The sequence below is a fragment of the Calidris pugnax genome, unplaced genomic scaffold (genome assembly GCF_001431845.1).
Source record: "Calidris pugnax isolate Ruff unplaced genomic scaffold, ASM143184v1 scaffold128, whole genome shotgun sequence".
Classification (NCBI taxonomy): Eukaryota; Metazoa; Chordata; class Aves; order Charadriiformes; family Scolopacidae; genus Calidris; species Calidris pugnax.
The window spans coordinates 1,531,444-1,545,631 of record NW_015090851.1 but is presented as its reverse complement, the minus strand read 5'-3'; the positions used below and the strand labels follow the sequence as shown (position 1 = coordinate 1,545,631).

At 35.9% G+C, this 14,188-nt stretch overlaps 1 protein-coding gene across 14 annotated transcripts in view; it reads left to right on the top strand.

The window, feature by feature from the left end:
• ERC2 (ELKS/RAB6-interacting/CAST family member 2) overlaps positions 1-14,188 on the top strand; it is a 486,059-nt gene that overhangs the window by 92,662 nt on the left and 379,209 nt on the right. For all 14 annotated transcript variants that reach the window (XR_001412191.1, XR_001412196.1, XR_001412199.1 and 11 more), the window contains one exon: positions 4,958-5,032. Coding sequence is in view for 1 of the 14 variants with exons in the window: in XM_014943272.1 (XP_014798758.1) it covers positions 4,958-5,032 (75 nt within the window). In the remaining 13 variants the exon portion in view is untranslated. The remainder of the gene's footprint in view (positions 1-4,957; positions 5,033-14,188) is intronic.

Sequence of the window (14,188 nt, the reverse complement as noted above, 5' to 3'; positions counted from 1 at the left end):
ATAAAGAGTTGGTCAGGATTTCTTAAATGTACTTTCCTCTAGATTACTATGAGACCATTTTGGGCGGGGGTAGATGTGAAAGGTTAGAAAACAGGAAAGAGAAGGTAAGCTTGTAAGTTAAGAATAAATAAGTTCTTCTATGTTACATTTTGGTAATATTCTGATTAAATAGAATTTGATCAATCTTTCTAAAGGTATTTTTGGCTGAAGAAACACTAGTGTTTAGATGCTTTAGGTAAGTAAGTGACTGTGCTTTTACTTAAATAATTGATCAAAATATTAATATAGTGCTCATTTAAATTTTAAATACAAGCTGGTCATGTAGAAGCAATACCAAGGCTTTCTTTTCCAGGAGAATGGAAGCAGTCTGCTTTGAGGTGTCTGAGAGAACTAGCAGCTCCTATACTATTGCCTGCTGTGATTTACAGATTCGTACATTTTACCTAGGAGTACAAGAAGCTAGATTTACTGACACAATGGTTCTTCATGCCTGTTTTTACGTTGCCTGAGATATAGTTGCTGCTATCTTTAACCCCTCTTCCTTCTTCCAATGGGAATTTGATTCTGATGTCTTTGTTCCTATCATGTCCTTATATTTTATAAATCGTGAATTTTGTGTTAATTTTTAAAAATATTCTGGTTTATGATTCTGTTTCCCTTCTGTACTTTAATCAGTAGAAGCTTACCAGTTGAAATGCAGGCACTTGCTGAGAGTTTCACGATACCTTCTCTAAATGGGCCTATTTTTCTGAAAAAGTCCTTTTCATTCTAGCACTTTGTCATGCTATTTTAGGCAGTTTTGTGTCAATAGACAGTAAAACCTTGAACTGCATTAACAATATTGATGTAGTCTTTTATTTAAGAGTCAGATCAATCTCATCAGAACGACACAAGAGTCACTCGCGTATTAGGAACTTTAATAAAATAAATCAGAAACAGAATAAAAGGAGGACCAGTTTGCAGCACCCTGGCTTTCCTGCAGGGAAGTGATGAAGTGTCTTATAACAAAGTTGGTATAAAAAGGCAGGTTATTTTGGCAGTTTTTTAATTATTATTAGGTTCAGACTATGCTATGTAGTGTAGATTTTGAATACCAGTCAATAATGATAAAATCTTGCAAGGTCTTGTTATCAATTTCTGAATAAAAGAACAAGTCTCATCTTCCACCATTATTTTAGGAAGTACATGATATAAACTGTCTCCTCTTGGGATTTTTTGATATTTAAAGTAGTGGTAAAATTGTGTGCTGAAGTTACTTTTGAGGCCAACAAAGGGTGCTAATCTAATATACCAGAAATGCGCGGAAGGAGAAAGCAATGACCAGCTTTGGTTTAAGGCTCATTTTGGTCTAAAAGTAAAGAATATATCAGAGAAAACTTAATGTGAAGAAAAAGATCTCATTACCTGTCAGTTTTGTGTGGGTGTGTTAATCACCTTGACAACTAAGCATCATCATGAAATCCCAGGTGTGGGCATGGGTTATGCAGAATTATAATTAATTTGTATGTGTAGAATTGTAATTAATTTGTATGTGCAAAGTGGTTACTCAGAGCTACTACCAATTGCAGTGATACAGGTGTCATATAGGGGTTATAATGAAAGTATAATTTCGTAAATGAGTACACCTCTGAGGGATTATTAGTGTAGACATTGATGGTTGCAGAGAAGATGGCATCAGTACTTTATCATGGATATAAGTGTCAAGAGTTCTATTCAGTACAGTTCAGGGTAAAATAAACTGTGTCCAATGTTTGCTATTGGGTTGGGTTGTTTTTGTTTTTGTTTTTTTTAAAGTTTTTTATTAGGCTTCCTGGGCTTTTTATTAAAAGAAATTAAAAAGACAAAGCAGCATCGTTCCAAAAAATGATGTAATTGATGAAAAACTGGTATCCTTAACCTATTAGGATTTCATTAAATGTTCAGAATATCTCAGAATTTAAGGCAAATTTGAAGCCCTCCAGGTGACCTCAGATAGAAAAACAATCAGTATTAAGGTGTCATGCACATAACACGGTAGTATCTTTGAATCAGTACCCCAAAAGTATATCAATGAATCAGGTACACCAAAAGAAAAACCGCATACATAGAAAAACATACATTCCAGAACTGAGCCTTGTGGGAGTCTCCAAACATTTGAATCTGATTGGAAGAAAACCCACACAAAATAATAAAGTGGGAGTCATTTTCTGATCTTCTCCAGAATCCTGAAGTCTGCTTCATTTTACCATCAGGGATAGAGAAGAAAAGCTTTTAAGTCAGCCAGCATCAGATTGATTCATAAAGCAAACAGGAAAAGTATTATGAGGCAAGGCTTCATGCTATGATAGACATCTAGGAATACTCATCTTTGGCAGTCTATTCATCTTTGGCTAAGGGGGTGGAAACTCTGGTTTGTCTCCCTGGGTAATGTGCGGAATCCTGTTTATACTCCAACTCAGTTTATGTGGCCTTGGGGAGCAAAGTCTGGTCTTAGAATTAGCTGTAATTTTTGCTGATCAGATAGTGGTATGACTGGCCAACTATTTTTCCACGACTTTCGTAGGAGAACTATAGGACAAATCTATGACATACTCTTATTTTTTAAAACATTTGTGTAGTGAAGGTACTTGTTTAATCTGAGACCAACAGCTGGTGGTGATCGAGAGTTTTCCTGTATAGGTGATTTGCAAAGATTTCTTTCTTTTCATAATGTGAAGAATTAGTTGTAAATAAAAAAACAACAAGGAAAAAGGACCATTCGGATATACTTTTTCAGAAATACCAAGTGCAAAATTAAAAATTCACTGTTGTCATAAATATACATGAATATATCTGCAACGTATTTAATGTAATAAAAAAGCATGCAGACCTACTTAACTTTAGGTATGCATTCAAACACATGTGCCTAATCTAAGTCTTGCAGGCAGTGCTGTGGTTTATCAAGATATCAATAGGCTATTTCAGGTCAGAATCTAATTTAACACTTTATCTAACTGTTATGTTTTAGTGCATCTCTTCTATGGAAGCAACAGAGTGGGCAAAATAGAATAGACAAGGCAGAGCATATCCAACTCTTTCTTCTTTATATTGCCATTGATTAAGGTATCATTGTAGTTATGGTACAAATAGGGAATGAAAAACTGCCCGTGCCCCCAGATGTTTGCAGGCTAAGATCGAGAACAAACAGAGGAGTCAGAAAAATGAGATCAAACTGGTGTGATCTAAATGGTCTTAATTTACCAGCCATTTGACTGTAACCTGGCTGCTTAACTGTAATTCTACAGATTGTAAGTATTGATCTATTTCTGTATACATAAAATTTTCTGTTACCTCTGGACAGCTTTTTTTATTTTAACCAAAAATGCATGACAAACCTGACAATTTCAGGATGGGTGTCTTGATATTATGGCCTGTTGTATACTACATTTCAAGTTAAGTAATCTATGTTCAGTTAAACGGTGTACATATGTCTAACTTGTCCTTTAAGTTACTTTACTATATTAAGCCATACGATTTTGGAATGTATTTTATAAAGATGTTTATTATCAGTAGACTTTAGTTTAACAACAGCTATAGTTTTTAAAGAGTGGTTGTTTCTCAAAGTCATTGATAAGCAATATGCTTGTTGCTGAACAGAACAAGAGACTGATAGTTTGTGATACAAAAATTATGACTTTTAAGCTTGTGGGTTGTTAGGTAGGTGAAACCCAGAAGTGTGCTAGTATAGGCTGAGGGGGGGCAGGATAATAAATGTGCACAATCCATAGCTGTTTTTGATTGTTAGTCAAGTTGTTCATTGTTTACTTCACTTTAGAAAAGAGGATTTGAGAGGTAGGAATAAAGATAATTAGGACCTACAGTGTTATGGGTTCTTGATGACCCGAGCCCTCTCCCCCTCCCAAATTTACAAGGATGAGCCAGGAGAGGCATAGTTTGGAAGATACAATAGCTCTGGAATCAGGTAATGTCTTTGTGGTGAATGAACCAAGCTTCTCAGCCTACCAGGCATAAATGTATTTTTCATGGTTATAAAGTTAGTTTGATTGTGTATGTGGAGCACTGGGGTGGAAAGAACAGGGAGAGAAAGACATCTACCATGGCAGTCCTGTCCTTCAGAGGAAAAGGGCACTAAAGGACTAGAAACAGAACTATATCTTTCCTATTTCAGTTTTGTTTTCTAATAAACTGCTCAGATGGTTTGTGGGAGGGTTATAAGCATCATCAAATTCTTAAATGATGATGTTTCCTTACATCTTTACATTGTTCTTTGTAGATATGTGAGTTTTTTTTATTGAGATATTTCATACCAACATATAACTTCTGTATTTTATAAGAGACCAAGTCCTGCCCTCTTTATCTCTTTTTTTAAAGACCAGTCGACACTAATTCTGCTAATTGTATGCCTTAACTACTGCGATCTATTTTTCTTTTACCTGTGGATTAAGATGCATAAAAAAAGTATGAAAATGTGAAAACTGAGATGTAATTGCTACTGTAGAGGGTGTGCATCAACCCACTATATAATTATTATCCTTAAAATGTCAAATTTAAATATAATGTCTTTAAATTGCTTATTTCAGATATTAGAAGAAAAACTAAGAAGAAACTACAGTAAAGATTTTAAATGACTTAACAGTGTTTGAATTAGTAACACAACTGAATTAATTCCGTTTTGATGTTTAGGCAGAAGCAGCAGCATTGTATTTAGACTAAGAAATTACTTGCTGGCTTTGTCACTGTTGACATTAATTATTGATAGGGGTTTGAGAAATAGCGCATGTGCCATCAGAGTTGACTGTAATATAAGATAGGTACTGCAGTGATGCTAGAGGGATTATAGAGAGTGAAGCACCTGTAGCATCTGTAGTTACATGCTTCTAATCATCAGACTTTTATTTTGTTCTAATAAATTCATATGAGTGATTAAAATAATGGAAAGATGAGTCGTCAGGCTTATTTCTATCGTGTCCCTCCACAGGAATTACATAGAAGAACTCAACTTCAGCCCGAGCCAGCAAAGACGAAGGCTCTTCAAACAGTTATTGAAATGAAGGTACGGTCTTTGCATGTTTCCCCATATGTTATTTTTGTAGCTTGAGTTCATGTACTGGATCTGGTTGGGATGGAGTTAATTTTCCTTATAGCAGCCTGTATGGTGCTATGTTTGAATTTGGGACCAAACCAGTGTTGATAACACACTGATGTTTTAGCTGTTGCTGAACAGGCTTACAGAGAGTGTAAGCTTTCTTAGTTTTTCACTCTGCTCCCCCCCAGCAAGTAGTTTGAGGGTGGACAAGAGGCTGGGAGGGAATGCAGGCAAGAAAGCTGACCTGAATTGACCAAAGGGATATTCCATACCATAGTATGTCACTCTCAGCAGTAAAGTGAGGGGAGGACATTCAGAGTTACAGCATTTGTTTTCTCCAAGTAACTGTATGCATAATGAAGCCCTGCTTTCCTGGAAATAGCTAAGCATCTACTTGCTGATGGGAAGTAATGAATGAATTCCATAACTTGCCTTGCTTGCATGCACAGCTTTGCTTTACCTATTAAATTGGCTTTATCTTGACCCATGAGTTTTCTCACTTCTGCTCTTCTGATTGTCTCCCCCAATGCACTGAGGGGCAGTGAATGAGCAGCTGTGTGAAACTTACCTGCCTACCAGTGTTAACCCACAACCATTTATAACTTTTTCTATTAAGTCATTAAATGCTTCATTTGCTTTTTCTTTTTGCTTCTCAACTTATTTTGCTGTAAAGCTAGGAATAAGTAGTATTTCTTTCTACCAGACTGTTTTCTTAATAAGACTTGATTTTAAAAGTCAAGTGCAGCATTGCTGAATAATGACAACCGAATATTGCTTTTAAAAAGAATCAGGGGCAAAAAAAAGTTTCAGGTGAGCCAAAGTAGATGGAATAAAGAGACAAACAGAAGCAAACACAAACAGTCCAAGGCTGATGTAAAATGTTTTTCTTCTTGCTCTTTAGAAACAATACTTCTATTGGTGGTTATTTGGCCATCATTTTACATCTAACCTAAGGAAAATATTCATAGTATCAGTAGAGTGATATGACAAAATGTCCTGTCTTAGTCCTGAATATAGTTTCTTCTATTTGATATATAATATTACTAAAGTGCTGTGGTTTTTTTCCCCACAATAACAGAAGATAAAAATAATAATGTAAAATGTGAAAACTGGTATTTTCACAAATTATACGAGTCTGGAATATACATGTTTAAGACAAATAACATGAGACTTGAGATAATTTGTGATTTGGCAGTGCTGCCTGAAATATATTAATGATGATCTTTCATTTCAGTCTTGAAAGGAAGTGCAAATTAAAGGCCTCATTTTGCCAGTGACTTCTGTTATGAGCAAATGAGTTCAGCATGTCTGAACATTGTGGTAAATACGTAGTTACAACAACAGCAGGATTTAATAACTAGAGTATCTGACTTTTAATAGATAATAATTAGCTTGGATTATATGAGTAACAAAGAAGGTTCATTGATTTCAGTATTCCATCTTCTGATATGTATTTGCCTTGGACCTTTCTGGTTTGTTCTAGTTCAGAAGTCTAAGAAATCTAAAACGTGCTTTTGCAGTAACGTGTTACTCCAAGTATATGGGAAAGTAGGATACTGGCTGAGAAACTTGTTTCTTTCTATTAATATTAATAATTACAAACTTACAAGTTTTGGGATATGGAGATAGTGTGTGTGATAAAATAATTTATGGTCTTCCTTGTGGGTTATTAACAAAGTAAGGGTTATACTGCAGAGTAATTTGCAAATCCTCTTCCTGTACCAAAACTCTTTGAAAAGAATGAGGGCTGGGGGGGGGGAACGACATGACACACCCGACGGCTGTAGTTGCAACCACTCTGACTCTGTCTGTCCCTGAAGACAGTAAAGTCTTTTCTGTTTGTCTCCCAGGAGAGTTGGGAGTGGAGCAACCCTTCACTTTTAAAAAACCTGATCTTTGTAATGAGGGCTTTCATTTGTCACAGGAGACGCTGTATCCGTGTTGCTGGAGCATTCTGATGTGGAGCTGCCTTTTGGTGCTGAGGCACACAGTATTTTCTTTGCCTATGAACACACGCTCCCATGGGGTTGCCCTGTCTAAAATAGGTCTAATATTGAAAAGAAAAAGGGAAAAATGTAAGATGTTGAAATCCATATGATTAAACAGCAGTTTTCATTACAAGTTCCAGCTTTGGAATCTTTTCAAGTAAATTTAAATTGTCTTTATCCAGACAGCATTTGTTTTGAAAAAAATGTGGAACATTTGTTTTGAATGATCAAGCATTGAAGCAATAATTTCCCTACAGTGTTGAGGGTAGAAGAAGGGAGAAGATTACCCTCTAATATGGCAGTCTGAGGCCATACACTCCCCCATGCAGAGGCTCCAAGCCATATAACTTTTCTCTTTACTGCACTCAACCCCTTCCACCCTCTTGCCACATTAGCTTTTCTTTAAGTCTCTTCCCTGGCTCCCCCAGGCTCTGCGAGGAGGCGGCTTTCCCTCCTTCACAGATCTCTCTATTCTTTCCTGTGGTTTTCTTATGTCCCTTGCAGCTGCTGAATGCTTTCTGTCCCTTTTCCCAGTGAGTCCTCCCTTTCATCCGATGAAGTATACCCATTTCTTCTATCTACCATCTCATATGTATTTTTTTTCTTTTTGTCCTAAACAGCTTTTCTTTTGCCCTACCTTTCCTGTCCTGTCGTGCTCTTCAGCTGTCTCTAAAAACTTTGCAAGTAGTTGCGTTTTCTTATAGCAATTGTATTTTCTGCATAACTGGTCTCCTTGACCAGTCTCTATCTTCTGGATGGGGCTTTGAGCTACCTGGTCTAGTGAAAGATGTCCCTGCCCATGGCAAGGGGGTTGGACTATATGATCTTTAAAGGTTGCTTTTAACCCAAACTATCCTATGATTCTGTGATCTTGTTCAGGCGATTTTGGGTTTCAACCAATGATACTGCTTGAGAGAGAAAATCAAAAACGAATTGCCTACAGAAACATCATAAAGCTCATCCTAAGTGTAGGGTATTGACTATCCTGAAATGTATATAGTCTAGCAAAAGAATTAAGTCTTTAAAAATGATAAGCTGTAAATTAAGTGAAAATTTTTGTGGTTTACTTACTTGCAGAAAAAGCCGTCTTTATTTATTGATCCAGCTTTAGTATTTCAGGTATGGGTTTGGTTCTCAAAAAGTGTATGTGTGTTTGCAGTGCAACATACTCTTATTGTTAAGATTGCATGAACTTTCACTTTCCCTTGTCTTCAAAAAGAAACCTGAATATTCTCTGTATTACATTGACAAAGTTTAAAAAAAGTATATTTTAAGTGTGGTCATGTATGGTCTGTTGATAGCATGCGTGCATATTTGCATTCAAATGCAATTTTTATTGAATGTGAAGTTTAAAATATTTGCTTCTGATTGCTTTTTGAATTCCCTACAAGCAAGGTTTTACACACAGAGTTTGAATTTATCAGGTATTTGAAATAATGAAGAGTAGCATTTCACTAATTTTCATTTCACAATAAGACAGACTGGAAAGCTGTATTTTTTACAAATGTTTTGCCCTCATTGTGGAAACTCATTTGGAGAGTTACTCTCCTTTCCATTGTGGAATATTATTCAGGACATATACTAGTTTTTTCATTTTCCAAAAGAGTTAGATTTCTGGTAGGTCCAGCGTAGAAATAGCCCTAACCTCTCTCAGAATATCTGCAACACTGTTCTAATAAAGGAGACGAGGAAGAAGTATTGGTTACTTCCGGCAAGAGGGGATAGATTAGGGTGAGTACCCTGACCTATATCACAAATCCTGCTGTATAATCTTACGTCTTTTAACAGATTTTGAGGGCCTGACTGGAAAAAGTCTGCAAAAATCTTGCATTGTTGTAGAACTCAGAAGATGTTTATCAGTACCAGTTAATAATAAGCTGCTTCCTTAATATTAGTGCAAAGGAATCTTCTTTGTGATTCAACACAGACCCACATAGTTTTTTAAAATGCTGCTAATGTGGATAAGTCTTAGAGGTTTGAAGGAAATACTGCATCTGTTCCTCTTTCAGTTTCTGTAAGATTGCCAGACCCTGTGCCACAACAAGAGCTGGTTGAAAATTTTCCAATTGAAGTTTTCTGTGGGAAAATGCTGATTCAGCTGAATCAGAAGATTTTATAGGAATGTGCCTATTCGGTCAAAACTTTTAGTGAAAGCAAAGCTATCTAACTTTCTATCAAATCCTGTGAGTCAACCCAACTCCCTTGTGACAGTACCCACTGGGAGCTCCAGGCTCTCTGTATTATCTTTGACTTAAAAGATTCCTCACTTTCTAGAAGTTGTTCAGACAGGAGAACTTTCAGGTTTCCTGGGCAAGCCTGAAATATGCCTGTCTGGTGTATTTGCAGATTCGTCAATCCTGTATTGTTCAGACTTAAGGGGACAGTACCTTTGACTCCTTGAATAGTCAAAGGTGATGTCTGGCTTCTCTTCTGTGTCACTGACATTTTTGATAAATTATTCTGAAACATTTTAGTCTTCAAAATTTGTGAAATTACTGGGTCCTGTTCATAGAAAAAGTTAATACAAAAATGACAGTGACAATTTTTCTAGAGATAGGAAATCTAGTTTTTATACATCTGTAGTTACAGTATGCAGATACTGAGTAAAACCAAACTTTTCCTTAGGGAGTTCAAACTTGCTGTGATAACATAGAAGTACAGAAAATGCTTCCCGAAAGTTATGTTAGATACTTCTCATAAAGCTTAAATTTTATTTATTTTGTGATGTATAAACTTTCTAAAAAGTGTAACAGGCTGTGGTATAAATTATTTTTGCCACGTTATATTTGCAAACATGTAAAATGCAAATGAAAAAAGCTAGACTCAGCTGGAGAGATGTGATGAGGAGTACTCCCAGATGAAATGTCATAAAAGGTCATGTAAGTATTAATATAGTTCAATGCAAAAATAATTCTAAAGTGCACTGAAATTTAGGATTTGCTTTTATTTTCCATAATAGGAGTAGGAAATTTCTAAAATGAAGTTTGATGGAGCAAGCTGATTTGATTGTAGCATCTGAAAGCTACAATAATTTATTATTGTCCATAAGACTTGATGGCTTTTAATTTTTTTTCTCTTTTCTTTCAGTATTTTTATGCAGTTTCTCCAATATAAAAGATTTAATGAGAATCCTGCCCCTTTCTTTTTTTCATTCCATCTCAATGTTTTATTTTACTATCTTTTTTTTAAAAAAAAGTTTATGGAAAAATATTTGTGAACAGAACAACTAATATCTTGAAAATGTTTATTTTCTGTCATGTGAAGGGCTAGTCATTTAATAGAAAAATCACTTGTTTTTTATGATCATTCATGCAACCTTTGCTCTATGATAAGAGTAATGCTGATTCCATGGACAAATATTAATACAATTTTTAGGGTTCTGCTATTGGAAATCTATCATGTTAATAATGTTAGACTAACATTCTAAATAATTTAAGTTGCATTTTACCTGTAACTTGAAAAGTTGATATTCAAAAAACCAACTCCAAAATTATATTAAATACAGGCATATAACCTAAAAGCTGGTTGGAAGTCTTCCAGAATGGGTGGTGGTGGGGTGTGTGTGTGTGTGGTAGGATTGCAGTTATTTTATTTATTTATTTTAAAGTTGCACCCCTAGTCAGCTCCTTTGTTGATTGATATTTGGTGGAATTCTCTTTCTTTTTGACCATACCCTTCAAGAAAGGAAAATATGGACTGATGATTAAGATTATCATCAGCATTTCCAATATCAGATATTTTCCAGACAAGAAACGGAGTGAGGTAAAAGATAAGAAACAGCAAGTTTCACATTCCAAGAATGTGTGGGTGGAGTTCTTTTGGTTTTTTGTTTTTATTGCCTTTGCATTCTGGCAGTTTTTTCTCCTTTGGGTGGAGCTCCTTTTCTGAAAGGGGATGCACTTAATTTGGAAACTTGTAAGATGCATGAAAGGGTTTGGTATTCCCCTTCAAAGTACATTACTTTGCCTGTATGCATGAAAGTATGTTTGCTGATGTGGAAGGTAGCTCTTTTCAACTTGTATTTCAAATTCCTTTGTCTTGAGATTTCTTATTGATAAGTTTTACATTCTTTTACACCACTGAGCTCTTTTGGATTAAAACACACTGAAAGACTCTTCAGACAGGAACCAGAGTGTGTTTGCATAGTTGCACAATCCAGGAACACGTCTTCCAGTGAAAACGGGTATATCACAGTGAGCTGCGAGTGAATCTGCATTCAGCAGCAGGCTAGATGTATTTTTCCCATTTTCACCGTGTTAGCAGTAGGCAAAATTTGACAAGTCTATTTTTATTGTTTCTCTCTCTTCTTCCCTCATCATTTTATGACTGATTTTTTTTTTTTTTTTAAGTGAAAATTTGTATTCTGGACATGTGAAGTATATCTAAGGGACCTGACTGTGTATTGATCAGTATTCTGATTCACACAAAGATTTCCTGGTCACTTTGTATGACTGCAAGCAAGTGCTTATCCTGCTGTTCATTTTAAAGCCATTCTCTTTGTATGGTTGAACTGACATATATGTACCTATATCAGTATAGTGTTATTATTAATTTACTGTGGTTTTGATTGTATGACTGAACAAAATTGTTTAATGAAGACATGGTCTTTTGCAGAAGAAATGTGCTTTTACTCTGATGCTAATTTTCAACTAACTGCTTTAAGTGATTTTATTTCCATGTTCAACTGCTTGATACAGTCATAGTATTGTAATTTTCTGATGTTTTCAGTGTTACACAGTTTGATTGAAAATCTGTTTACACATAAATAAAAATAATTAGATCTTATAAAGACATGTAGGTTTAATTTTTTGCATTACTTTGGTTATGAAGATTCCAGCTGGCTATTTGCAGAAGAGAAAAGCCAAGAAAGAAGTACTGAAGTGAGTCCTGCTTTTGGGAAACACATCCATCTGCTTCTACAATTAATTATATGGCAAAGGCATTTGTGATTAATTATTAAGGCATTCATTATTAAGGGTGCTAAGAATCTTAATACAGTTTGCTAGTGAAATGCTGAACATATTTCAGTGGCATCAGGCATTCAGACTGAAGATCACTGTACTACAATTACTGTGGGAGTATTGACAGAGAAAGAATATTCTTTTGATCCCATTAGAATTCATGAATATTTGCTTGCAGTATATTGTGTCTTAGGATTGCAAAGCCCAAATGAAGAGATACAATCAGGGCTTTATCCTGTCAGATCTTGAAAAACCTCCAGAGATAGGCAACCATTTCCAATGCTTGCATTCAAAATATAACACTTGTAGGTGTTGCAAGGCTACTTTTAGGGTCCCCCTGAAGCCTTCTCTTCTCCAGATCAAGCAAACCGACTTTCCTCTGCCTCTTCTTAAAGTACGCCAGCCCCCCAGCCCTCTTGGTGGCCCCCTACTGAACTCATTCAAGGTCATCAAGTCTGTCTTGTACTGTGGGGCTTAAAACTGTGTACTGTAAAGTCTAATGAATGCTAGGTAGAAGGCAATAATCTCTGCCCTTGATCTTCTAACTGGCTGTGTGCCTGTGAATATAGCCTAGGATGCTCTTTGCTGCCAAGTCACAGTGCTGGCTCCTGCTAAGCTTGCTGTACACTAAAATCCTCAAGTTTTTTTCAGCAGCTGCTCCCCGGGGAGTTAGTCTCCACCTGGTGTGGCTGCAAGGGGTTCTTCCCTGCAGAAGCAGGACTTTGCTTTAGTCTTTTGTTGGATTTCCTAGGGTTCTTGTCTGCCCATTCATCCAGTCTGTCTGGCTCCCTTTGGATAGCAGCCCTGCCCTTGAGCATATTGACTTGTCTCCCAGCTTGGTGTAACCTACAGGGTTTGTGAGCAAACACTCTTGTCACCTCTTTCAGGCCTCAGATAAAGATACTAAACAGAACAGGTCCCAGTATGGATGCCTTGATACTCTTGTTACTGGCTTCCAGGTAAAGCACAACCTATTAACCACTACCTCTAAGCCTGATTATAGAACTAGCTTTTACCTTGCTACTTGTCTACCCATCCAGACCATAATGCCTTAACTTGAATATAAGTGTGGATAGGTTATTTCTATGCAGACCTTCTAATCTGTACTATGAATTATCAAATGAACAATTATGTGGCAGTTTACTTTTCTAGGCAAGCTGTCTCTGTATCCTAAATGCTTTCCTTAATGGAGATACAAGTTCTTTGTCATTCATTAAGTGTGCTCATGTGACATTATTTTGCAGAGAAGCTGTGAAGTTCTAATGGTAATTTTGATGGGACTGTTTCACACCACACAGGTAGAATCCTTTCACACAGCTTCTATAGTGTCAATTAGTGGTTTTGAGTCACTAATAATGGAAATGATCTGGGCAAATATTTTTTTATTTACATTTCAAAAGAATAGTATTATTAACTAGAGTAAATACCATTCTTTGGGATGTGTTGTCTCACGCAGAAATAGGATTGGCTGAGAATAAGTGTTCTTCATTTCCTTGGTTGAAGATGTAAAGGATACTCATGACATTCTGGCTCAGGTAGTCTAGCATTCTGGCATGTTTGGTGAAAGTACATCAGCTTCTGAGAGAACAATCTTGAGGGACCACGGTTAATTAAATCATGTTAGCATTTAATTTTTAAGTAGAATTTCCCTGGAAGTGAAAATTCTAAGGAAAATACAAACGTTGAATTCATATTATGAATACTTTTCCTGCCATATCTTGGAAGACCACTAGGACTTCAGGCTATGAATATTTTTACTTGTTTGTGAACAGCTTTTTGTGCTGCAAAGTAAATACATAAAATCTTTGCCATTAAAAAACCTCTATTAATTTAACTGATGTAGGGAATAAGAAAATAATAAAAGAAAAAATTTTTTTTAGTCTGATACTTAGTATTGACTAGAAAGATGAAAGCTAAAATGTTAGAGGAATGATAGTGTGACAAACAAATGATGTGGTTAATCCTTACATAGCTTTTATTCAATATGGACTTGTAACAGTGCTTACTCTCAAAAAGAAACTGAGTTTCATTTTTGCTTTAGTGCCAAAAGTTCAGATGGTTTTTGGAACTTCATCTAAACTATCCTGTGTCTTCAATTGCTAAATTTGCCTAGCTGTATTATGAAAGAAGATATTACAGGAGTTCTGGTTTTCCTTCCTTTAGGCAGCCTAGAG